This window comes from Camelus dromedarius, chromosome 3 (genome assembly GCF_036321535.1).
Source record: "Camelus dromedarius isolate mCamDro1 chromosome 3, mCamDro1.pat, whole genome shotgun sequence".
In the NCBI taxonomy this organism is placed as follows: Eukaryota; Metazoa; Chordata; class Mammalia; order Artiodactyla; family Camelidae; genus Camelus; species Camelus dromedarius.
In genome coordinates this window covers 111,400,456-111,426,250 of record NC_087438.1, presented here as the reverse complement: position 1 = coordinate 111,426,250, position 25,795 = coordinate 111,400,456, and the positions used below count along the sequence as shown (strand labels likewise).

General features: G+C 50.2%; 1 protein-coding gene across 3 annotated transcripts in view; it reads right to left on the bottom strand.

Moving 5' to 3' along the window:
- Positions 1 to 25,795, bottom strand: part of CYFIP2 (cytoplasmic FMR1 interacting protein 2) — a 108,357-nt gene that overhangs the window by 61,101 nt on the left and 21,461 nt on the right. For all 3 annotated transcript variants that reach the window (XM_031449411.2, XM_064484491.1, XM_064484490.1), the window contains exons 6-17: positions 23,938 to 24,119; positions 22,024 to 22,120; positions 20,304 to 20,432; positions 17,971 to 18,075; positions 15,796 to 15,887; positions 13,864 to 13,981; positions 11,355 to 11,474; positions 10,410 to 10,535; positions 5,694 to 5,860; positions 4,814 to 4,961; positions 1,442 to 1,595; positions 345 to 501 (exon numbers count right to left, since the gene is read on the bottom strand). In XM_031449411.2, coding sequence (XP_031305271.1) covers positions 345 to 501; positions 1,442 to 1,595; positions 4,814 to 4,961; positions 5,694 to 5,860; positions 10,410 to 10,535; positions 11,355 to 11,474; positions 13,864 to 13,981; positions 15,796 to 15,887; positions 17,971 to 18,075; positions 20,304 to 20,432; positions 22,024 to 22,120; positions 23,938 to 24,119 — 1,595 coding nt within the window. The remainder of the gene's footprint in view (positions 1 to 344; positions 502 to 1,441; positions 1,596 to 4,813; positions 4,962 to 5,693; positions 5,861 to 10,409; positions 10,536 to 11,354; positions 11,475 to 13,863; positions 13,982 to 15,795; positions 15,888 to 17,970; positions 18,076 to 20,303; positions 20,433 to 22,023; positions 22,121 to 23,937; positions 24,120 to 25,795) is intronic.

Here is a 25,795-nt window from a genome sequence, read left to right as displayed (position 1 = left end):
ACACACACAAAGTCCCCGAATGTTAATCAATGCCAGGCCTGAAAAAATCAGTCTGAGATGAAAAGCAATTGGGCGGTCATTAAGGACATTAGTTCCCTGACCCCGGGGGAGGATCCTCGTCCCAGTATGGCTCTTATGAGACTGACAACACACAGGAAGGCCAGTTGGGCTGGTGGGCTTCTGAACCTAGCTGCAAGGCTGAGTCACAGCTGGTGTGACTCCATCCTGGATGGGGCTCACAGCCCCATCTGGAAAGTTCTGGAAAGAACCAGGCTCGCTGGCCGGCAAACTGCCCTCCACCTGCACCTCGGGAACCTCCTTGCTGGCCCAGTCCTGCCTCTTACTCCATCATGGAAGGTTCTTTGGTTTCCAGGATGTGGTCTGTTAGAATCCAGGGCATGGACATCTCAATGGGGAACTGGATGCGCCGGCCCATGGTTAACTCCAGGAAGAATTCTCGGAACCAGAGCTGGGAGAGGTCGCAACACTGCTGCAGGGCTTCTGGAGGCGTGGGGGAAAGAGCCTTGGGTTACACATCGGAAGCACCAGAAGACCTAAGTTCTTCCTGTTTTTTTTGACTTTCATTATTCTTCTTCCGCTGTGCGAGGCACAGAGCAGGTCCTCGTGAATAAGACTTAATCAGGAGACCTGCTGTCCTACACCTGAAGGCCAGCCTAATGTCTGTGTGAAGGACAGTGTTTGTTAAGCTTTAGAGACAGCGGTAGTGCACGGAGGAGGGAGCGGCAGTGATGTTTCAGAGTTCTAGATGCCCCTACAACTTCCATCATGCTCTCACAAAGCCATCCTGAAAACACGCCTATCTAAGTGTCAAAGTCTGTTTGCTGTCAGGGTCAAGACAGATCCACGTGTGCCTGCTTCTACCGGGTCTGCAGCTCCCTGATCCGTCACACGTGGTGATTCTGATTCCTTACTGCCCAGAGACCTTGAAGGCCCCTCCTAGGCTGCTCTCCAGGGACAAGTTTGGACTGTAATACTGACAGACACATCACCCCTCCCAGGACCCTGGGAGGCCGCTCTCCCTCCACTCCCCCGGCCCACCTGCACAGGCATCCCGACAGGACAGGTGGAATGGGGGACACGGGATCGGGGTGCAGCCTGGGAGCCTCCTTTGCTAGGAGCAACGAACATTAATCAGCTCAGAGCTGCTGCTTTACAGCAAAAGGCTGACTCAGTCCCTGCGGGGTCACCTGTTTTTGATCCCCCTTTACTAAGGACTTCGTAACAAATTAGCCACAAATATCTACTAAATTTAGCCAAGTCAGAATAGCTGGACCAAGCCTGGCCTTTCTCAGAGCCCACAGGGAAGTATGCCTTTCTTCCTCTGGGTCAATCATCACGTCTCTTTGGAACTTCCAGCCCGGTAGCCTTAGCCGCTCTGGTTCCCAGAAGCCCCCATCGTCTCCCCAGCACGGTGGCTCACCACTGATGTTGAGCAGGTGCGTGAAGAAGAAGGACTGTTTGTGGAAGTCCTCGATGGCAAGGACGATGGGTCCGTCCAGGCTGCTCCGCAGGGTCTTCTTGGAGCCGCTTTTGTCTGCAATGAGCGATTCAAGCATGGTCCGCACCATGTACAGCTTGAAAAAGAGAGTAACACGGGAAGGTCAGGGGCTGGCCCTCCATCCAGGGGAAAAGGCTGCTTTGTGCTGTATTTCTATGCTTTTTTCCTGCAGATATCTGTCCTTAAAAAGCACTGTCTTACGGAAGCACCAATTTAGGGTGTAAATTTGGAATGTGTAACCTTCAAGAGGGAGACCGGCCAGCGGGGAAGGAAGTTCTGCCTGGGGCCCGCATCCCTGGGTCCCCTGGCATCCCTGGGTAGGAGGACCTGCTAATACCAGGTCTTTCAAGGCCCAGGTTCCCGCCTGCTCTGCTCGGCCAAGGGCATGGGCATCAGAGGACAATTTCATTCCATGTCACTCTGGAGTCACTCCCTGCTTGATTGGACAGTTGCGCTGGCACCATGGGTGGAGCACTGGACTCAGGGTCAAAAGACTGGGGTTCAAGGCCAGGCACGGCCACTGATTTGCTGTGTGACCTTGGGCAACAAAGTCCCACTCTGGGCCTCAATTTTCTTATCTGTTAACATGAGGAGGTTGCACCAGAGGCTTTCTCCAACCAATCCCTTTCAGCTCTAACATTCTGAGGAACCATGAAATGGGGCAGTAGGATCAGAACAAGCCCCACCCCCCCCTCAAGTTTCTGACCCTCATTGCTGAGGGATGGCGCCCTCTGGGGGCGCAAGCTGCATGGCACAGCCTGCCGAATCGCTGGGCGGAGAGCAGGTGAAGGTCGGTACTTACACAGGAGGCCTACTAGACAATTAACTCATGCTTACAGAGGGCCTTAATGCAAAGGGCGCAAGTGCTAATCTAGATCTTTCCACACCATGTGTCTTTGAATCTTAGGGCTGGAAGGGGCCGTGAGGAGCCAGGCTAGTCCATTCCTGCTGCCTCCTGGAGAAGTGTACCCAACCAACCCAGCCAGGCGGTGTGATACCAGGGATCGGCAGCCTCTTCGGCCCTGTGTGCCACCAGTGGGGTGAAACAAAGCCCGCGGGGACCACTGGCAGGCCTAAGACATAGATGGGAGAGAGGAGGAGGGAGTGGGAGGGCAGGAGAGACAGGGAAGAGGGAGAGAGAGAAGAGAGAGAGAGAGAAAAGCAAGAGGTATTGTATACGGTGGGAAAGCCGCCACGACTGCTAGGGGCCACCTGCCGGCCACCTCTGAGATGCTCCAACCTCCCTCAGACACCACGTCCGTCCTGGCCGCCTCCAGGCTCCTCTCGGACCTCGCCCACCGTGCGCCCGGCCCAGGCTGGGCAGCGCAGCCACGGGAAGGGGTGATGCACCGTCCCCACCACAGCATGTCCCTTCGTGGTAAAGGAACCACCGGGGCTGCCAGTTTATCAGACAGTCCACCCTCTGCAGCCCTGTCGCCGGGCACGGCTGACCATCCCTGAGACTCGAGAGGCACTGCTCGAATGCTGGCCTTTGGAGTCCTCCGAGACAGGATTCTTCAATCCAATCTGTGAAGCTGTCAACTGACCTGTATCACATTCTAACCGTCTGAAAGTCCATTCCATTCCTAAGAGGGGAAAGAGTTTCCCCGCCTACTTTTATTGAACAAGGCATTTAATTCACCGGAACGGTCACACCCCAGCTCTGCTAGGCACCACATCTACCGTGCTCCAAAGGCCCTAACAGAGCCCCGGGGTGGGAGTCAGGAGACCTGGTTCTCGTCCCACCATCACCTATGCCTCACCCTGTGACTTGGACAAGTCACTTCCCCTCTCTGGACCTCAGTTTCCCCATCTGTAAAATAGGAGGAGGGGACTGGGACTAGTTTGTCTCCAAGGGCTATTCCAAGCCGACTATCTATGAGTCTATTAAGTGTGTCTGTGCCGTCTAACATGACTTAGGGGTGTTGGCTGAGGGGGTGTTAACTTGTGACACTGCCTCTCACATTAACTTTATAAATACTTCTCCCTCCCCGCCCCCTCACTCCTCTCTCATTCTCTGTTAGCCCCTCTCTCAACCTTCTCCTTTCCAGTTTCTCTTTCGCTTTGTCCAGAAAGAAACAGCCCTGCCTAGCCCTGCCAGGCCATTCTGGACCGGAAAGTTCCCTGGCCCTTTGACATCGCAAAGAATTGTTTGTAGACGCTTCCTTGAGAAGTTCCGTATCTCTCCAGCAGGCAAGATAAGTGCCAAGCGGCCCGCAGGGGGCGGGCCAAGGGAAGCTAAGACAACAGTGCCGAGAACCCAGCTCGCCCCTGTCCCGCCTCCCGGCCACCCTGCCCAGACACAGACATACACACAGTGAGGAGGGTCAGGGGTGAGCCTCAGATGGCTCATCTCAGATGGTTCATGGACTCGGGATTTTGGGGATGAGAGAGGTTTACAGGTCACATGAAGTAAGAGTTCCCAGCCTGGGGCTTCAGTGGCCTGTGAGACCTTTAAAAGCTATAATGGGTCTGTATGCTTTTTCCCAATACCTCAAAAAGCCTACCAGAAACCATTTATCCTTAAGTAGGTGGCAAGGATTTAACTAAGATGCCTACGTCCTTTATTTGTTTTTTGTTTTCCTGTAATTTTACGACCACTTTGAGTAAGCCACGGGCAGTCTCTTGCTCAAAAAGCTCTGGTTGGCAACTGAGTATTTCTGATTATCTGACTTTCTCTAAGGGAGCAACGGCCTTTGATACTCGGGATTTGGGGAGGGTGTGGGGAATAACAAAAGAGATCTTTTGTCAGTAACATGATCTCATCCAAAGTTTTCATTTACCAGAGAAGATAATCAGAGCTCAGAGAGGTCAAGACACTTGCCCAAGATCACACAGCAAGTCAGAGGCAGAACTTGGGAATTCCCAAGCTAGGAAGTCACTAGAGGGGAAGGAGTCAGGTTTCATTAAAGAGGGACAGGATAAATGCATACAGCTTCCACTTTAAACAACTCCTACACATTGGAACCTGTACTTCACAGGGCTAGGATAACCAGTCCTGATATTTCCCCCATTTGCCAGATCAGACAACTGAGGCACAAAGAGATTGTGTAACATGCCCGAGATCACACAGGTATCTAGGACTAGAATCCAGGTCTCCTGAATCTTAAGCCAGTGGTCCTCCCTCTTATATCAAAATAAGATGGCAAAATAAGACTAGAGAAGCTGCTTGACCCTGCCCCCTCCTGCCTGAGGACACCCAGCCCCACTGCCCCATGGTCCAGCCAGGATGACCTACCATAGCCTGGCTGGCCTCTGAGTCAGCGGAGCTGGCCTGTGCCTGGAGCCGCTTACCTGTGTGCTGGAGGGCCCCACGGCACGCCGGGGCACCTTGATGTCAAATCCACCTTTGGGGTCCTTCTCTCCTCTCAAGCACGGGTCATTGGGGGGCTCTCGGCCCCCTTCCCAGTCACAGATGGTTTTCCGAATTGCCTGTAGGACACTGGGAAAGACAGAACCAGGACTCAAAAAGGTTTTACCATTGGAAGGAGGCACTGCAAGCCTATTTCTTGAGTCCACAGTGTCCAAGACCATGCGCTTTAAAATTCCCGGGTGCTTGTAAAACGTGCTCATTCCAGGGTCCCACCCCCAGGGATGCTGGCTTAACAGATCTGAGGTACAGTCCAGACGTCTGCATTTTACAATGCCCCTCTGATTCTGAAGCCCACTGGCTGGCTGAGAACTCAGCTCTGAGCCCATACGGTGGGGGAGAACCTGAGTGAGGCAGGATGGAGATTCTTCTTTTTGGTGATAGAACAGTCTCATTAGTCCATTTAAGTCTCTGTATATTTAAAGCTTTAATAATAGCTTACAGGTGTTGCATGCTCACTCCATGATGCTGTGTGCTTAGGTCTACACATGGGTTATCTCATTTCATCATCCCAGTAGCCTATGAAGTAAGTACCATTTATCATCCACATCTTACAAATGAGGGAAACTACGGTTCAGAGAAGGTAAGTGACTCGACTAAGTTCACACAGCTAAACAGTGGTGGATACAGGCTTCAAATGCAGAGATGAAGGCTTAATTCATTCCAAATGTCCAATCTCCTAAAAGGGCCTCCTAGACCTTGCTGGAACTCGCTGGAAGGGTCTGTGTGTGGAAGCTGAATGAGCTGGGACCATCCCAGGTGGCCTGCACCCAGCACCCCCGGAAAGGCCGTCTGAACACCCACCTGATGAGGACGTTCTTCTTCTTCCGCACTGCCTGCCTGAGGGGTTCACGCAGGGTCACCTGGGCGAAGTCCTGCAGGGCCGCGTAGATGGTGTTCCTGATGGCCTGGTTGAAGACACTCTCCATCCTGCCCATGAGCACCTGCAGGCCTTTGATCATGGCGATCACCTGGCCGCGCAGAGATCATGGTCAGGCTCACCCGACCCCGCACACCCGTCTGTCCGGTAGCCTCACCACACCTCGGGAAGGGGGTGCTGGCGGGGACACACAGGAGCATGAGGCCAGCCAGTGCGACTCAGAGCGCCAGTTCACCGCTGGGTGGAAGCGGGTGCCAGAGCAGAAATCAGCAGTCCGCTTCCTTTTGTCAAGGAAGTCCTACTGCAGTGCAAAGGTGAAAGCCCCACTGAGCGTGCGCCTCACCACAAGCTGACTTCCATTCTTGTACCCGCTCCCCATCTAGCCGCTGACCGGTGACAAGTGGCAGCTGGTCCATGGACCAGGTTTTGGGCAGCACTCTGACTTTTAGAGGCCTCTCCACGTACCATGTACCCATGACTATATCGAATAGAACTTTATTTTTACCATAAAATTTCCTGTAGTACTTTTACAATCTTGGATTTTGAAATAATTTGGCCCATTGCTGCTTGAGTGCATTGAATAGAAGTCTTGTCTGGGTAGGTCTCTGTCCTTCTAGGTGCCTCCTCCCTAGCCCCTGACCTCATCTGTCTGCAGAGGTGGGGAGACAGGTGTCTGCGATGCATGTTGCATCACACGGACCTTGGTGCTGTCTGAGATCTATCTGCCTGTGGGGTGTGCCCTCTCCTCTGGGTGCCTTGCAGTTACCACCCCCTCATCCCGAGGAAGGGAGGCGTACATGTACGCAGCTGCTTTGCCTGTTTCCCAGTGGGAAGTTTCATGGGATGAAAGAGGAACAGGGAGCCTGGTGTGGCCTTGGATGGAAGCCATATTATTCTCTGGTCCAGCTTTACTAGCAACAAACTTGATCCTTGGCCACCATCAGCCTCAAGTGTGAGCTTCTAGATTAGCTCAGTATCCAGAGCGGAAAGCCTTGCCAGACCAGCCTTCTGACAACCGTCACGCTTGTCACACCCATCATGACGTGTTCGACTTCCTCCCTCTGCACCAGACTGTAAGCACTGCAGGGGCGAAGCCTGGCAGGCTGTGTATGCCCCCATCCCCGGGGTTTGGGTCCCTAGTGGGTCCACAAGAGATTTTTGTTGAAAAGCAATGAACAAATGAACCAACGAGCTTCAATGCTAAGCCTTTATCTTCCTCTAAAATGTAAAGGAAGAAATAGAACATTTGCGGCAGGGGAAATGGTGAGAATAGAGTTCAGAAGGTGAGGATTTTCAGTAGAACCAACAGTCTAATGGTTTTGCTGAAGAGAACCTTTAGTGCAAAAATAACGAGAGAGAAGCTCTGAAGGAACGTTAGGTCATAAAAGAATCTGGGCTCCTGGCTGGCAATGAAACTAGGAAATAAGGGACAAAAGGACAAGATAATGGAGATGTTTCAGAATAATCCCTAACACAGAAGAGCATGCAGACCTGTTAGACTCGAGGGAAAAATCTTTTCCGCTTTGGGCTGGGCAGAGATTTCTTAGCTAGGACACACACAAAAAAATCATAAACCATAGAGTAATAGATAAGTTTGGCTTAATCAAAATTAAAAACAGTTGCTTCTTAAAAGCACCCCTAAGAAAATAAAAGGGCAAAGTCACCGATCAGAAAAATGATTTGCAGCTTATATGTGACTATGGACTTGTATCTAGACTACATAAAGAAGTCTCACAATTCAATAGTAAGAAGACAGAAAGAAGACAGAATTTTTGAAAACGGGCAAAAAATTTCACCAGATAATCACACTTCACAGAGGAGGACATATGAATGGCCTGTAAGCACTCTGATGTGCAGTATCGTTCCTCTTCGGGGCATTAGACTAGAACCAGCTTTTTAGAAGCAACGCTAAACACTAATGGGAGAATACCTTCAACACTCTGGGGGAAATTATTTACAATCTAAAATTCTTTATCTAAAATTAATAAAATAAGGTACATAAAATTCTGTATCTAGCCACTCACTATGAGTGAAGTCAGAAATAAAATACTTCGGGCATTCACAATCTCAAAAATATCTTCTCCCATGACCCCTTTCTTAGAAAGCTGTTGGTGGATATTCTCCATGAACGTAAAGGGAGAGGCAGCCCTGGGCTCCAACACAGGGGGAGACAGAGAGAATTCCCGTCGTACGCATGAGGAGATGTCTCAGATCAGGAGGTGAACAGCAGATCGAGAGGCTGGCTTTAAAAAAATGGCAGGAATGGCTCCAAGGGAAAAAGAATAAAGGCGGATGGGTGTAGCTCAGTGGTAGAGCACGTGCTTAGCACGCACAAGGTCCTGGGTTCAATCCCCAGTACCTCCATTAAAAAATAAGTAAATCTAATTACCTCCCCCCCCAAATCTAAATAAATAAATAACAAAAAAAATTTTTTAAGAGTAATAAAATTCATAAAATAATTATTGTGATCAGCTATTTTGTAGGAAGTTTTACACGATGTATGTTTGAGGGTTCCTTTTCAATAGGACCATAGACAACCTAACAAAAAAAATAAGTCATGGTTAACTCTAGGAAAAGCAACAGTTGTACCAGACAAGAGATGTGTTCGCATGAGACCACATGACTTAGCCTGGAACAACAGTTACTCAGTTACAATAATAATGCAGAGCAAATACGAACTTCATCAAACAGTGTGAAATCACCACTTTGGGAAGATGGGAGAAGGGAAGGGGATGTGCTTGAGGCTGGGGTCGGAGGTAGAGACAAAAGAACTAAATCCTTTTTTACCCAAAATAGGAAATCAATAGGAAATCAACAGTAGGAAATCAACAGAAAATGCCACAAATTGAAAAACCCAAGAACCTGTCAAGGGAAGTACAGAGATAAATAAATACTGGAAGAAACAGCTTAATGAGGTGAGGTGTTTCCTGTTTGGGGATTCAGGGACGAGGGAGGTGCAGGTTACTACTATTTTGGTTTTGTTTTACTGTTGTTAAGTGCCACATAGAATTACTTTTCTTAAATTTATTTTCACACGTTTTACTAATAAAATAAAAATTATAAAACCTCTCAATGTATAGTAAAGTAAGGGCGAGAAGGAAATACAGCAAAAACGTCACTGGTGGATAACTTTCTGAGGTTGTGGGAAGGTGAGGGTCGGTGTGGGGTTGGGAAGAGTCTTTCTTAAACTACCTGCAGTGCCTACGGATTGCTTTTACTAAGAAAGGTGTAAACCGTTTTACAAAGTTGCACATCCTCTCTGACTGTAAGCCTCACTTTAAGTGGGCTTGAGGAGGACTTTCTCCCCCAGTGACGGTGCCTGGGAGACTGTCCCCTGGGCGGACTATTGGCAATGGAAGTGCCAGGGGGTCAGGACCACTCAGCGCAACGTCACGCGTGATTACAACCTGCCTCCTGCCTGACATCACCCCCCTGAGCCTCAGTCCTCTAATGTGCAGCCTGGAGATCTGCTAAAGAGCAGCACAGCCCCTAACACGTGTCTAACGCTTATAGCCTTCACAGCTCATCCACGCCATTATCTCTGGAATTACTCTTTGATTCTCAACAATGCCGGGAGGGAAGGGGGAAGAGATTATCGACTCCATTTTACAAAGAAGCTGATGCTCTGAGAGAAGGGCCCTGTGCTAGCCATCTGGGTCTTTGACTTCGAGGCTTCAGATGGTCATGAGAGAGGGAGCAGCCACTCACAACCTAGTATGAATGAGCCCCACCACCCTCGGCATCCCCACAATGGAAATACCCTTTTGTGAACAACAAAAGCAGATCAGAAGGTTCTAAAGCAGGAAGTAAGACTCCTCCCTCCAGAAATGACTGTTAGTGGTTTGGTATACATAAATATACATACTTATGTCCTTCAGGTTTGAGAAAATGTGCAGAAGTATATTAATTTTAGTATAAATTGCATCATCTTACATGCTGTTTTTTAACTTTTTTAATCCTAACAATATACTGTGCATCCCTTTTCATGTCAGTACATCATTTTAGTGGCTGAATAGTATTCAACAATAGAACTGTACCTTCATTTATTTTCCCTTGTCCATACTGAAGGACATCTCTGTTGCTTCACATATTTTGGAATTGTAAACAATAAGGCAATAAATATTGTATGTCTCTGCATAGTTGGCTTATTTCCCTGAGATATTCTCCCCAGAAGAACTTTTGAGCCAAAGGGTATGCACATTAAAAATCTGAATGTGTATGATCAGACTGTCCACATAGAATGATTGTAAAATGTAGACTGGACAGGCAAAGTATCTGAGAAGGTCTGCTTCCCTCTTCAACCAGCAACAGACGGCCCCTGTCTTCTGCATCTTTTCCATCCTAACTGGTCAACACCACATCTCATCTTGGTTTCGGTCTGTAGTTCTCCGGCTGTTTATCCATTTGTATATTTTTCTTATCTCTTTTGGCCATTTGTTTTGTTTCCTCTGCTATTTCTAGGGGACTGATGCTTCCTTTGGGATTTTTAGGAACAGAATGAGTTTCTCACTGTCTCTGAATGACAACCATGGACAGGGGCGAGTGCAGGTGGGAGGAGGGGGCAGGGAACTGCAGCCCCACGCCCGAGCCCGAGCGGCGGCCTCGGGGCCGGGGAGGCAGTGCGGGGAGCGGGCACCCACCTCGACGAAGGCGAACTTCTCCTCGCTGGTGTAGTTGTAGCGCGTGGCTCTCTCGTACTCCTCGGCCGTGCCAGGGCAGTCCTTGTTGCAGAACTTGTCTGTGGGGTGAACCAGCTTCCAGGAGTACTGCGGGGAGGGGAGAGACCCAAATGGCCATCAGCAGGTAAGCACATCAAACAAACGTGGTGGGTCCGCGCAGTGGAATATCACTCAGTCATAAAAGGGAAGGAAGTACTGAGCTGAGCAACAATGGACAGACCTTGAAAACATGAAGTAAAAGAAGCCAGACACAAATAACTATATACGATACGATTCTACTTATAGGAAATGTCCAAAACAGGCTAGTCTACAGAGCCAGAAAGGACACTGCCCAGGGCTGCGGGGATAGGTAACGGGGGGGTGACTGGACAGGGTTTCTTCTGAGGTGATGAAAATGTTCTACGTTTGACTGTGGCTGCACAACCCTGGGAATATACTAAAAATCAATGAATCCACATTTTACTTTTTTTTTCTTTTTACTTAACAATGTTCCCTGAAGTTCTCTCTGTGTTAGTACGCAGAGGCTTCACCCACCTCCTTTAATGGCTACACTCACTCCAGATTGTACAGCTGTATTACAGTTTCTTTACCTACTGAAGGACACATAAACGGTTTGCCATTTTTCAGCATTGCAAATAATATATAGCAAATATTCTTTAAAAATTTTCTTTTTAATTTTTAATGGAGGTACTGAGGATTGATCCCAGGACCTTGTGCATGCTAAGCACCTGTTCTACCACTGAGCTATACCCTATTCCCTTAATCTACGTTTTAAATTGATGAATGGTGTGGTGAATTATATCTCAATAGAGCTGTTTAAAAAAAGGGTGCTGGGGAGAGACAGATGCTGAGTGGGCAGAGGTTAGGACGGAGGGGACTGGGGGGGCTCAGCTCTGGGACACCTACCACCTCCATGACGTGGGCACTCCACTTGGACAGGAGCTGCAGGCCCCGCAGAGCCAGGTCAAAGAGCTCGCGGTACTCCTCGTCTGACTTCTGGCTGTCCAGCCCGGAGCCCGTCACCACCTGGGGAACATCAGCCGTCACCCTCACCCTCCATGCACTTGGCACTTTCAAGCCTTATTTCACGGATTGCCTCCAAAACACTGCTATTATTATACCCCTTGACCGACAGAATGAGGCTCAGACAAGTGCCTTGCTGAAGGCCACTTGGCTTGTAAGTGATGAAGGGTTCAAATCCAGGTGGCGTGACACAAGAGCCCCACTCACGATCACCCTGGCTTACTGCAGAGCAGTGGCTTTTAAACTTTTTTGTCTGCAATTTATGGTAGGAAGTATGTACTAACTCAGGAACGTACCTACTGAGAGGTATTCAATATAGACATGAAATGACATTTTTCATGAAGCAACTTTCTTCTTAATACACGAGATGCTGACTTTCTGTTCCCATACCAAAATGCTAATCTGAAACCACTAAATTGATCTCACAGCTCATTAATTAGAAATGACTCACTGACCGAAAAGCACTGGTGAAGATAAACATGAATTTGATGTGAAATATGTAAGCACGTGCCTGTGCAGAGGTATATGTGTCTGTACATGTGTTATGTATGGAACAGGCAAGGCACATACAGACGTATGGAGCCAGTCCTCATCATCTGTGTATTCTGTATTTGTGAATTTGCCTACTCACGCGCTCAAACTTACTTGTAATCTCAGAATCAATCCTTGCTGTTCTTGCTCCGTCATTTGCAGAAATGCACAGAGTGGCAAAAAGAAATCTGAGTCATGTTGCCAGCTGGGACTGAACAAGGCTCTGCCCTCTTGTTTCAGCCCATACTGCTGTCCCTTCCCTGGTCTACGTACTGCCATGTTTCCCACAGTTTTATTCTTTTTACTGGTGATTTCACTATTTAAAATGGCCCCACGCACAGCGCAGAAGCCCTGCCTGTGAGAAAGAAGGCTGTGATGAGCCTTATGGAGAAAATACGTCTTTTAGATAAGATTTGTTCAGGCATGAGTTACAATGCCTTTGGCTGTGAGCTAATGTTAACAAACCAACAACATATATTACACAAGGCAGCTTTAACAGGAATGCAGGTAAAACAAGGTTATATACTAAAAATCAGCTGATGGAAACGTTGTGACCAGAGGCTCGCAGGAACCTACCCTGTGCTTTCCCTAGGAGCAAGGGTTTAGCACTTGCTGATTCAGCGTTCACGGCCACTTTTAATACAACTGCTGTGAATAACGAGAATTATCTGTATATACACATCTGTGAAGTGCATAATTTAAAAAATAGCTCTGAGCCAGATTCATTCTTAGATCACACACACCCTTGACTCCTTGAGTGAAGGAGTCCTCAGTACTTAAACTCTTCCCACAGCTGATGTTCTACTGATCGGCACATATGGTTAAGAAAGCCGAAAGTCTGGGCTGGACTCTGGTCCATGCCCACCAGGGACCTTCCTGATAATGTGGGTCACTCGTGTGATAACCACACCGCCTGCATTTATTTGTCTGACCGTCCTCATTTCAAATATGTTTGCCCTTTGATCAAAGACATTTCCCTGGTTTGGGTTTGGGAAGTGTAACTCTGGCTTCCAGCCACATGGTGGAGCCAGAGAGCAAATGTGGGGTCCTGCAGTCATCCAGGAACCGGGGGTGAAAAAAAAGAAATCCATATTTACTAAACCAACATATATATTCACTACAAGGGTTTATATAGAAAGAGAGCCAGAAGGACCTATACATCCAAATGTTAATCACAGTTGGTTCTGGGTGGTAAGATTTTTCATGATGGATTTTCCCTCCTTCTGCCTATCTGTATTTTTTCCTGAGGTTTATGCACTCATCATGTTTCCCTATTTAAAACAAGAAGAAAAGAGAAATCCAGTGCCAGTAAAAATATAATCAGTGGGATTACAGGAGATTGTTTTGACCTTCTTCTGCCCTAACTGCATTTTCTGGCTTGTTACAATGATGATTTATTATCGCACAGTTTCAAAATACTTAGTTGGTGTTATGAGCACGATTGTTCAGAATTTTGTTTCTCTTGCCATCCAGGGTGGAGATGGTTTGGATCATGTACCGACTACTGACAATTTCTGGGCTCTTACTATCTCCTAGGCACAAAGCATTTACGCATGCATCATATTGTTTAATCCTCTCAATGAACCTTTCTGGATACTATTACCCCATTTCGCAGAGGAGGAAACTGAGGCTCAGAGATGTTGAATAACTTGTGAAGGTCAGCAGCAGAACCACAATCAAACCCAGTTCTGCCTGGCTCTAAAATCCAAGCTCTTGGCCATTCTGCCCTCCGGTCTCCAATGTGCAGTCCCTCACTCCTGTTCTCCATGACCTCTATCAGCATTTCTTTCCGGGCTGGTCCTTAGCCCTTCTCACCCTGGACCCACTCGGGCCTCCATCCCAGCAGCCAGAGCGAGCTTACCTCACTGTTGCTGTAGCGAGCGAGTTCGGAGATGAAGCGGATGTGGTCATCCCGGATCTGAACCATCTGCTCGCAGATATTGTACTGGGGGCTGATGCTGCTCTGGGTGCACGTCCACCTGGGCAGAAAATCAAGGGGTTGGAGTGCGTCCTGGCTTTAGGTGCCTGGGTGGGTAGGCTCCTTCCATTCACTAGATGCTCCCGGTGCTCGGCCAACGTGGCCGGCTCCCCTGGGTGGAACCAAGAGGTGTCCCAGCCACCAGCAAGAGAGCCCGCTAAATCCTGCCGTGGGGATTGCAGGCTGAGTGGAATAGCCTTTCCTTCTCCTTCCTAGGCCGGGCCTCCTCTAAGACCCCAACACAGGCTTTTCCAGATACCCAGAGTCCACAGTACTTACCAGTCATGAGAGCGAGAAGGGACTTGGAGCCTGTCTAGGGCTACAAAGAGCAGGGATTTGAGCACAGAAGCAGCAAAGTGGGTGACCTTCCAAGCCTGTCTCCTGACCCTGACAGCACCCCGTCCTGTGGTTGAAGCTGGCTTTGGAGGGGTCCTTGGGCGGGACTGGGGAAACCGAAGGGGACTGTGCCCCGTCTCCCACAGTGAGCTCTCCACGGGGAGGGCAGCCGCACCGCCCTGAGAGGCGCCGCTCTCCCTCTCTCTTTCTCCCTCTCTCTCCCCCCCGACTCCTCTTCTTCCCTCTTCCTCCCTTCTTTCTCCTCAACCCTTTCCTCAGCTGTTTTGAAAGAGATCATGAGGAACACATCTTGAATTGGAGAGGAAATGAATGAATGAGAATCCCCTCTCCCGCCAGACAGAAAAAAAGACAACCCCGTTCACCGTCCTCTGCCGTCCGCTGCTGGGTGACCCAGTGGACGGATTAAGCATGGGCACCAAACAGGCAGATAAATATTGGAGAGAGAATCAATTTTTTCAGAAGGAGCTCTGAAAAGGCCCGCAAGAGAACACTCTGGTTGGGGACAGACTTCCTCACGCCTACACTGAGGAGCTCCCTGTGTGGGGATGGAGCCACAATCACTCAGACTTCTGCCCCCGACCCTGCTCACATCACCACTCCCAGCCAACTCTGGAGGCTCGAGAATCAATGCAGGGAAAGCGAGGAGATGAGCTCAGCACCCTGGACTCCACGCTTTTCTGAGAAAACCTCACACACTCGCAGCCAGCGCATCATGAAGAGACTAAACCAGCTCTTCCTGGTGAGACCAGCTGCGGGGGCTCAAAGCTGGCGGAGTTCAAGGATGCTCCACTTACATATTTTTAAGGCCTGAATCCCCTCACTCCAGAGACTAAAGGATGGTTGACCCCACAGTATATGGAAATGCAGGCAGAAGATGCCTCCTTAACAACGCCAGAGATCACAGGGGCGGCCAAGGCTGTAGCTGGATGTCCCCCCAAGGTCCATGAGGCGCTGACACCCCGGATCTTAGCACAGGTCACCTAGGATGGTGGCTTATAAAACAAGCTAAGTTGAGGCCATCAACCGACTTCACAGTTGGGACCGTCGGAACCACGCCCTGCATGGCACACTTACTGCGTGAACACGGAACCTGAGGAGAGAACCAGAGTGATGAAGGGCAGGGCCATCTGGCTCCACCTGACCGCTGAGGGCAGGCCGCTCCTCCCCGTTCCCACGGGGAGGAGGACACTGCTGGCCCACTGCAGGGGCCTGGGCCACCGTGGACACAGGCAAGGGGTGTGGCTGTGCTCTGAGCACTGTTGAACCCCGGCAGCAAAGGGCAGGTGCAAAAGGGCTCAGAGCACCCTCCGCTGCTCCCCTCTGCCAGGCGCCAGTGATCTGATGGAATCCACCTGCCCAGGGCTCTGGGGAGGGGGGAGGGACTGAAGTGGCCCCTCGGCCCCCTGCCCGGGCCGGGCGTCCTCGCGGGAGCCGAGAGACATTACGGCAGGCACTCACTTGGACTTGTTCTCTTCATAGTGAGCACTGGTCTTAATGTATCTGGCCAGCTCTATCTGCATGTCGCCGAAAAGGGGCACCACCTGCAGCTGCTGCAAAGGAAGCAAACACAGCGTGTGAGACACGGAGGGAGGGCCAGGCGGCTGCCTTCCACTGGGGGAGGCAGGCCTGCATGTGTGCCTCTGGGCCGACCCCTAGTTTCTGCTTCCAGTGATGCTACCATGTGACCCTGGAACCACAAAGAGCCCCAGCCAGCGTACAGGTCCTCCCCTGACTCCAACCATTCCAATGTTCCAGCAACCGAGCCCAGAGAGGCAGTGACTTGTCCAAGGTCACCCAGCAGACAGAACAGATGAAGGATAAGGACCAGACGGCCTGCCTCCCGGGGCAGTATCTTTTCTGCTCTAATTTTTGTGAGATTAGAGGATCCTTGCTGCTTAGAACTGTGGACTAGAAGTGGGTATCTGCATGTCACTGGCTGGGGGTGGCCCTCATAAGAAACTCCACCATGTGAAGGTGTTGAAAAACACAACCTAACACCAGAGGGCAGGCGACTGCCATGCGAAGACCAGGACAAATGCAGAGGAGGTATTTACTGCCTGCTTCTGACGCGCTAGGCACAGTGCCAAGCACTTCAAAACCAGAGGGTGTTCGGGCAGTGAAACTGTTCCCTATGCTGCCCTAATGACATGATACACGTCATAGAACACACAAGGCCAGAGCTATCCCTACTGCAAACTATGGGCTTAGGGTGGCAACGACGTGTCAATGTAGGTTCATGGACTGTAACAAATGCAGCCTTTTACTGGAAGGCTTCGATAATGCGGGAGGTTGTGTGTGAGTGGGGACCAGGGGTATCTGGGAAACCTCTGCTCATTCTGCTCACTTCTGCTGTGAACCTAAAACTACTCTAAAGAATAGTCCATTAAACAAAACAGAAAACAGTATCTCAGTCCATACAAGAACCCTGTGAGGGCAACACTATTCTCATTTCCATTTCACAGATGGAGAAACTGAAGCTTCAACAGCTTAAGCGATTTTTTTCCCGCAAAGTCAGACCAGCTAGAAGCCAGGGAGTCAGGACTATAACCCAGGGCTCTGATTCACTCCCACTGAATCCTCAAAGGAACCCTATAAAGTAGGTCCCCTTAGCGTCCCTATCTGTCGGGCTGGGTAGCTCAGATGCATAGAAGTTCTGTGACTGTCCCCAAGTCACGCAGCTATGAAGTGGAGAGTGAGACTAGGACCCAGGGCTCGGGGAGGCGAGCTTACGGCCTTCCCTATGCCCCCACCTCATTTGCGCAGACTTAAGGCAGGGGCAGACTCTGCCAGTTCTCCCGAGAGGAGCCCTGTTCTCGTCTGGGGCATCTCCAGAGAAAAGGGAGTTCCAGCCTTGAAAAGAAGCTGAGCCAAGCCACGGGGTGCCTCTGGGCAGCGTATTCCTCCCCCAGCTCCTACGAGTCGGTGGGACTGAGGCCCGGCCACACCTTGCAGGGGTTCCGCTTTTATTTAAGCTGGTTTTCCCACATCTGACCTCAGAGGCTCCACTCCAGACCTGAAGTGCCTGATGCCGGAATAAACTGACAACATGGAATTCAATTCCAGAGTAGGAAACCCCTTTGAGAAAACCTCAAAGGCAAACCGCAAGGTTTTATTGTTGAAGATTTGAAGCCAAAAGATCAAATCTCCGAGGCCCTGGAACGAACTGAGCGCAGACGAGGCATTCTGCCCAGGGCAGGGGAGAGTGAGGGGGCCTCTGGTGGGCTGTGAGTTTGCGAATGTGAATCAATTTAAAATCCAGTCTTTAATCCCCCTGCTTCTGTGAGCTCTGATTTATACTGAAAATTACAGCAGGTGCTATCTTCTCCGATGCCCGTCTTTCTATAGACAGCAGGGGGTTCAGGAAAGGGAAAAAGTAGTACACGGAGAGGATCATGAGGCCTCCCAGCCGAACCCCTGCTGAACCCCAAGACGCGAGCACGTGCCTGACTCACCTGACCCTGGGCAGCTGGAGGCCCTGTCGCTCTAGCCTCCTCCTCTTCTTGGGGTCTTTAGAGCTACAGTTCAACCAACAAGCCCCACTGCGTGCTGGCTAATTTCATTCCTTTCCCGAGAGAGACTGCGCCTTGGCCCCCTGCCCCAGTCCCCGCCCCAGTCCCTGCCCCAGGTGCTGACCTTGAAGAACTTATCAATTTTGCTGAGGTTGATTCTTTTCTTGGCGTCCAGTTTGTAAATGTTACTGACATTTCCATCCATCAGGTAGAGACCAAAACCCATTACCTGAGTGAGAAGAGGCAGAGCTGGAAGTCAGTCACAGCCATCGGAAAAGGTTCAAAAAGTCAAGAAAAAGCAGATCTGTGCCTGTATACACAGCCTCCCCCAACCCCGTAGCGACACTATTACAAAAACCCACGTGTCTTTAAAAAGTAATAATAATAAAGGACACATAGGTCTAATTTCAACCAGAAATTTGATTTCTGTGAAGAAACGCAGGGGACCCTTTAATGTATCATTATGGTGGCACTTCTTGAGTCTATCCCAAAGGCCAGAGTCTGTGCTTAGGGATTTAACAGGCATTACCCTTCATTCTCACAACAACCTTATGCGTCAAGGTCTACACAATAACCTTATTCTACAGATGAGGAACTGGAGACACAGAGAGGTTAGTCAGCTTGCCAAGGTCACACAGCCAGTAAGCTGCAGAGAGAGGATCTGACAACATGTATGCACCTTTGGATCCTTCCTGAGAGCAAGGACGGGGTGGTACTGATGTTGCATCCCTGAGGTCTAGCATGTCCCGGCACTTGATGAAAACTTACTAGACGTTAAATGAATGTGAAACTATTCACCCCTTTCCCCAAGGAAGCTACAACAGTTTCCCGAGGAGCCACTGGTGACTTCATTAACAAAAACAACACATTTTTGCCAGGCAGTGCCCTATCAGGAGGCTGACAGGCTGATTTCTGACGTCCCATCCACATAATAATTTCCTGGCTTATTTTGCTCCTTTTGTCAAATGTACAGCGAGCCTGAGGGCGCCTGAACAACTAAGCTGAAAGCAGCTTCCCTCGGCTCACAGTTGCTGTGTGACCGGGGATAAGTCGCATCTGGCACCTAAGGGCGTGGACCAGAGGAGGGGTACTTGGATTTTGTGGCTCTGCAGGGTGTGCACCAGACTTTCCATTTAAGGTGAAAGGCGCCCCCTGGTGGCACCCGAGACGGGAAACAGCTCAACAGGGCTGGAGACCAGGTTGAAGAGGCAGAGAGGGAATGAGAGTGGGAAGCTGAGTCGTGTGTGGGTGGATGAAAAGCAGGCAAGATGAAAGAAGGGCCTCAGAAAGTGATGGCAGCATCTGAGGATGTCTGGTAGACTGGGATTTTGTAACCTAGTCTGTGGAAGCTGCAATTCTGGGCAGAGCTGTGGTGACTGCCCGGGCATGGCACTGCGGGGTAAGAGAAGCCACTGAACTCTGGGTGACTTCTCTGGATTTTTGATTGTGCAGCGGAAGCCAGAGTGAATGAGTCACCAAGCCACACTGCCCTGCAAGCTTCTTCGAGGTGCTATGGAAATGCAAAGAAGGGAACGCCAGCAGGGCTGGGATTCTTAAAGAGCAAAAGGGGACATGGAGGAGTGGAGGAAAAAGTCAGATCAGCAGGGGAACTTTAAAAAGTGAGGTCCTGGGGAATAAAGAATCAAAAGGGACTATGTGGTGTGTCTGAAGATTATGAAGGTTACTCCTTTCAGTGCTACTGTTGTCCGAGGGAAATTAGAAACAATCTCAGCACCTAGCAACAGAGTAACAGCTAAAGAAATGAAAGTCTATCTGTAGGACATTATTTAAGGGCTGCACAACATTCCATATGCATTTAATGAAACAGGATAAAAATTACACACACATATAATTCATGTATATTGCATATATCAGCACAGAAAAACTGAGGTGGGTATACACTAAAATGCTGAAAGTGTTATCTCTGGATGGAAAGACTGTAAGAGATTCTATTTGGGGGGGGGGGCTTTTCTACAGAATCCAGATTTTCTATAACAATAAATATTACCTGATAATTTAAAAATGAAACTTGTAAACTGATGAAACAAACGTGACCGTTTTGGCAAAATATAGCAAAAGTTGGATGGTCTGACCTTCCCTTTGAGTCAGCAATTCTACCTCCGGGGTGTTTGGCTTAACAAGAGTATGTACACAAAGGCTGTGCTCCAAGGGTTTCAATGCAGTTTAGCAAACAAATATCCAACAACAGGGAATTTGTTAAGAAACAACGACCCCATGCAATGGAATGCTCATCAGCCATTAAAAACCACATTGTAGAAATGGCCTTAATGCTGTCTGGGAAGGTGTACGTGACATATTAAAGGGGGAAGAAAAGGTTACAAAACATTATGTGCAGTAAGATCAGTATCAACGCTGAAGCACACAGAACAATTTTTTAAATAAGAAGGCGGTGAGAGGGCGAGCCCAGATCTCGGGGTGTGTGGCAGGGCGCTGTACCTTGAGGAGCATATGCTTCTCGCTGGGGGTCAGATACATTTTATTCTCGTAGTAATCCACACAGATGTTGACGATGTCCGCCAGGAGCTCCTCGTAGCCTGGGATCACTTCGAGTTGCTGATGGAGACACTAAACAGCAGCGCCCCCTCCTGGTTAGTCCCTCTCCTGCACCCTCCTCACACACCACCTGGAAGGCCGCCAGCTGGGCCCTGGGACAGTGACCCGCCCACTGACCGCCCCCGGTGGAAGGGAGCCTGTGGCCTCTCCTCAACGTCCCCACAGCAGTTGCTAGAGCGCCTGTATATCTCTCAGGGTGGGCACTGACCCCTGGGGCTTTCCATTGTCTTTCTTGGTGGTTCTGATGGTTAGAAAGTGTTTTCTAATGAACTCATCTACGAAACAGAAACAGACATAGGAAACAATCTCATGGTTACCAGGGCAAAGGGGACAGGAAGGGATAAATTTGGGACTTTGAAATTTGCAAAGGTTAACCACTATATATAAAAATAGATTCAAAAATACATTTCTTCCGTACAGCACAGGGAATTATGTTCAATATCTCGTAATAACCTTTAATGGAAAATAAATATATGTATGTATATGCATACCTGGGACATTGTGCTGTACACCAGAAATTGACACACTGTAACTAACGGTACTTCAATAAAAAAAAAGTGCTTTCTTGGCGTGAGCTGAAAAGGAGTTTGACTCCACAGTAACAGGTCTGTGGTCATCTTGGCTTAGTTTTGAGGGTGTGGACTGAGCCGTGATGTCTCCTCAGAGGGTGGCGGGAAGACCCAGCCCAGGGGAGAAGAGCTGGGCAAGCAGGTGTCTCCCTTCTGGCAGGACACAGCAGTGCAAACACATTTCCCCTACAAGAAGGCCTGAGGCCTCCTCTCAGCCCCTTCCCTTCTCTCCAAAGGGGCAGCCCTGCGGGTGTGCAGCGGAGGGCACTGCTGGCTTTCTACAGACAGCACGGGGCTCAGGCGTGCAGCTGAGTCCCCGGGAGAGAAACCTGAGGTCTCAACACTGAGTGTGGCCTTCTGCAGACAACAAAGAGCAGGGAAGACCCCGTGAAGCCAGCAACCCTGAGAGAGATCTAAGCCCGGAAACCCTTCAAAGACAGTGGGCCCCTCTCAGATTTTGGCCTGGGTCCTGCTGACATTCCTGCTGGTGTCAGTTCAAGCTGACCTGGCAGATGCCTAAGACAGGTTATGTTATGTCAGGTGGAGCGTGGGGGTGCCCCGGCAGAGCGGTGGCAGTAACTAACTACATCTTCTCATGTCCTTGCTGTCTGCCAGGCTCCACATGCTAAGGGCTTTTCATATACTGTCTCATGGACTTCTCACCACAGTCCTAGGAGTGGATTCTCATCAGAGTCGCAAAATAACAGCCCCATTTTACAGATGAGTAAACTGAGGTTTGGATCTTGCCCAAGGCCTCACTGTGGGTCAGTGGAGGGTCCAGGATGAGAAAACAAGGCGGTCTAACTGCAGAACCCAAGCTCTCAATCTATACCAATGCAGGGGCCGAATACTGGCTAGAAGATTTTCAGAGGTCAAACTCCAGAGAGGGTGAAGGACCATTGAGACTTAAGTCTGTAGCTTAAAGCTTGAGGAGGGCAGTGGGGACGGAGGATCTGGACACAGCTCCTCTGCTCATGGCCCCCCCCAACTTCCTGGCCCCGACGTTTGTCCCGGGACACAGAGTTTGCCATCACCTGGGTGATCCTGTTGTGGTTGGCCAGGAACATGGAAAGGTTCTGGGACTCCTGGATAGACTGGGGGTCTGCCATCTTCCTCAGGAACTGCGCCGCCCTGGACACGGTGTTGCAGAGAAGAGGGCTCAAGCCAGCCAGCCTAACCTAGGCCCCCCCGGCTCCGGCTCCGGCTCCCACCTAACTGGTATTACACAGTCCCCGAGGATGAGGAGTTCTGAACATCACAAGGGACTCTAACATCAAAGGAGAGTGTGCTCTGGAGTCGTTTCATTTGGAGCTGTCTGCACCCTTGTAATCAGGGTACCTGAAATTAGGAGGCAAGAACGTACTGATGCTGAAACTAGGAAAGACTGAAGGCAGCTAGCATCACATCAACCAGCCCAAGGCTGGAGGACAGAGCAAAGCAGGCATCCGGTGCCTCGCAGTGACCTCCACTGAAGGGAGAAGAGTCACGGGCAGGACGCTTTGTTTTTGCTGTGTATTATGTTACTCATAGGAAAATCCCAAATTTATAAAACAAAACATTGTATGCAAAACAAAAGTCTATGCAACCCAACAGGATTACAGGTGAAGGGAGATGGGTGTGGAGGACAGAGCAGGATTTAAAGGGAGAAAACCACAGCCCTAGGACTTCTCCAGCCGGACCTAGAGGCGGTGCACGTGTGTCACCAGGGCCTGGGAACATGGACAAGACACCCACCTAGCTCACAACCCTAGCTGGTCCTCAGAGTATGTCGGCTGGGATGGAAGGAGTTGGCCAAATCTGGGGAGATTCTGAGAGGAAGATACTGTACTATGAGCTGTCAAAGAAATCTTTGTGAAATTGCCATTTCTGAGTCAGCCTTGAATGGGGTTCTGTCTTCTGGGTGCTCCCTGGTTTCAATTCACTCGGGATAAAACCGTGAGGGTCAGTCTGCTGTCTGCTTTCTCCAGTTACCCTGGAGCCCCAGGGGGATGTGATTCAAGGAGGTGGCCCTTTCCATTAGTGACCCAGAAAATCCTTCCCAAGAGATGGGTCCCAACACCTTGGAGCTTATCTGAGCTTTGGACTGTCTGTTGTCTTTGACTGCCCTCCCTCACTTTTGGGTGGCTGTATCCAAATTTATAGAGGGGAGTAATCCCTCCCCCGCTCCAGACCTTCTTTCTTGTGAGCTGACAGTGACCCCCAAATGACCCCAAGGGCAAGCACCTCTCCCAGCCAAGCACACCCCCACCCCGCCCAACACACACACACAGTGACCCGTGGAGGGATTAGCACACGACCTAAGCTGGGGCAATGACAACCGGCCTTGGGACTTCTGCAAAATATTTACAAGGAGGAGCAACCTTTCCTTCCTTGGAAGCTGGGGTAGCTACGCTGGCCGGAGGGAAGCTTACAGCTTCTGGAGGCCACAGTGGGCACAAGCCTGCCTGATAACGAGGCCCATAATGAGAGGAGTTAAGCTGAGAGGCAGAGGGAACCAGACCAACGACATCACCTGAGTCCCTGGATCGCATACACCAGGACTGTTTCGTCCTGGGAGCCAATCCAGTTCCTTCTTTTACAAAAGCAGTTTGACCTGGCTTTCTGATTCTTGCCAGGAATGACGACTGTGACCATTTTTATGATTATCTTACTGGTCTTGGACTGCACCGGGCACAGGAAATGCTGCTGCCTCACAGGTTGGGCAAATGAGGATTTGATTCCAACCTGAGACAGAAAACCCTGCAAAGATCCAGTTCTCCAAAGCTCAGCTCTACATCTTTAAGGACTATTAAAGGGCAAAAACAGAGACAGAGCCCGCCACCGCTGTGTTGGGGGCGGGGAATGGCAAGTTTAGGTTCAAGGAGGAACCTGGTAGAAGGACCCCCTCCGCTCCCACCTGTCGGACAGGTGCCCAGGAAGGTGGGGGGCGGGGCGGGGGCGGGGCTGACCTCTTGTAGGCAGAGTGGTCGTTCTTGACGCTGCATTTCATGTTCTTCAGCTCGTCCAGGACAGCGAACATGTTGATGAACTTGCCCAGGGTCAGGAGGTAGGCCTCGGACACGAAGTCCTTCCTCCGCTCGGCATGGCACAGCCGCTTCACCTCGCTGCAGAAGCGCTCGATGGCCTTGCGCTGCGGGCAGAGGGGCGGCGGTAAGGACCGGGCGGCTCACCGCGCTTCCCGGTGGGGAGCGGGCCGAGGCCGCCCGCGGGCCCCGCTCAGAGCCTGGACATCTAGAGGAAGGCCAGTCTGCCTGCAGGTCTTCCTCCAGGGAGTCCTGAAATCCAAAGCTGACTTCTGGAGGGGAGCCCAGAAGCCGACCCCGACGTGAGTCAAGTGAATTCAATCATTCACCGCGCCCTGGCTTTGAAGGTTGTATGTCTTGTTCATTTCTGTATCCCTGCGCCTGGGGCAGAGCAGGCACCAGGCGATCAGCGGGTAGAGGTGAAGAGAGACAGAGACACTCAAGGGAAGAGGTTCATGCATCCAATGAATGGTGTTTACTGGGCATCTTCCGTGTGACGGGCACCCTTCTTGGCACCGGGTTAAGGCAAGAAACAAAACAAAACAAACCTCTACCCTAAGGAGCTTGTATTCAAGTAACAAATGACAGAAAACAAAATAAATTCTCTGTATTAGAATGTGCTATGTGCTATGGAGGAAAATATAGCAAGGGAAGGAGACAGGGAGGCCTTCAAAGACGAGATCAGCCACGCTTTCTCCTTCCAGAGTCTAAGTCCAACGAAATTTTCTGCCATAACAGAAATGTCCCGTATCTGCCCTGTCCAAGCAGTAGCCGCTCATCATACCTGGAGACTAAGCACTTGAAATGGCTAATGCGACGGAGGAGCTGCACTGTTTGTTTTATTTAATCACAATTTATGTCAGCAGGCCCTCAGCTCAGCACTTACTCAGCTAGTTTTTCTCTCTTGGACCTGCCTTCCGGAAGAGATATTAGGCTCCTTGAAGGCAGGTCTAGGATGCTAGTAACAGCAACTGTGATTTGTTACATCTGTATAACGAGGCATCTACAAACAGGGCTCTTGACAAATAGAGCTCATTTGTTGGGGAGGGTGTCGCTCAGTGGTAGAGCGTGTGCTTAGTAGGCACGAGGTCCTGGGTTCAGTCCCCAGTGCCTCCATCAGAGTAAGTAAATAAATATTTTAAACAAGTAGACCTCATTTATCTTCACTGAAAACCTGCAAAATAGGCACTTTCCAAGGTATCAGAGCTGTCACATCACTACCAGGGCCCAGCAAGCTGTGGCAGAGCCTGGGTGTCTCTGCCTCACAGCTCCGCCTGCACCTTCCCCAGGTGTTCCTTCCCAGCTCCTGCCCCAGGAGGCCAGCAAGGAGCTGGGCACAGGGCAGACACCCGGCCGGTGCCTGCCAGTCTACCTATGATGCTCACAAGTGCACGTGGAGCACGTGAAGGGCAGTGTGTGGCATGACTCCCACCTGGGTACAGGGTAGCCTTCAAGTGCTCAGCCTGCCTTCCTGAACGGCTTCCAACAGAACCACAATAACCAGCTTGCCCTCTTATCTTCCATTCCCAGGGGCTTCTGGCCCGCCTTTCCCTTTTCCTCCTTTAAACGATCATTCTTCTTGGCCTCCCAGCTGGTCGCCCCACTGCCACTCTTCTCCCCTCCCGCCCTCGACCTCAGTACTGCCCCTACCTCCTATCCACGATCCACACAGCCGCCAGCATGTTTGTTGTCCAACAGCTGGATCAGATCCCGTCACTGGCAACCTCTAGGGGCTTCCCACGGGGCTTGAATAAAATCCACGTATTCTTTGCATGGCCCATGG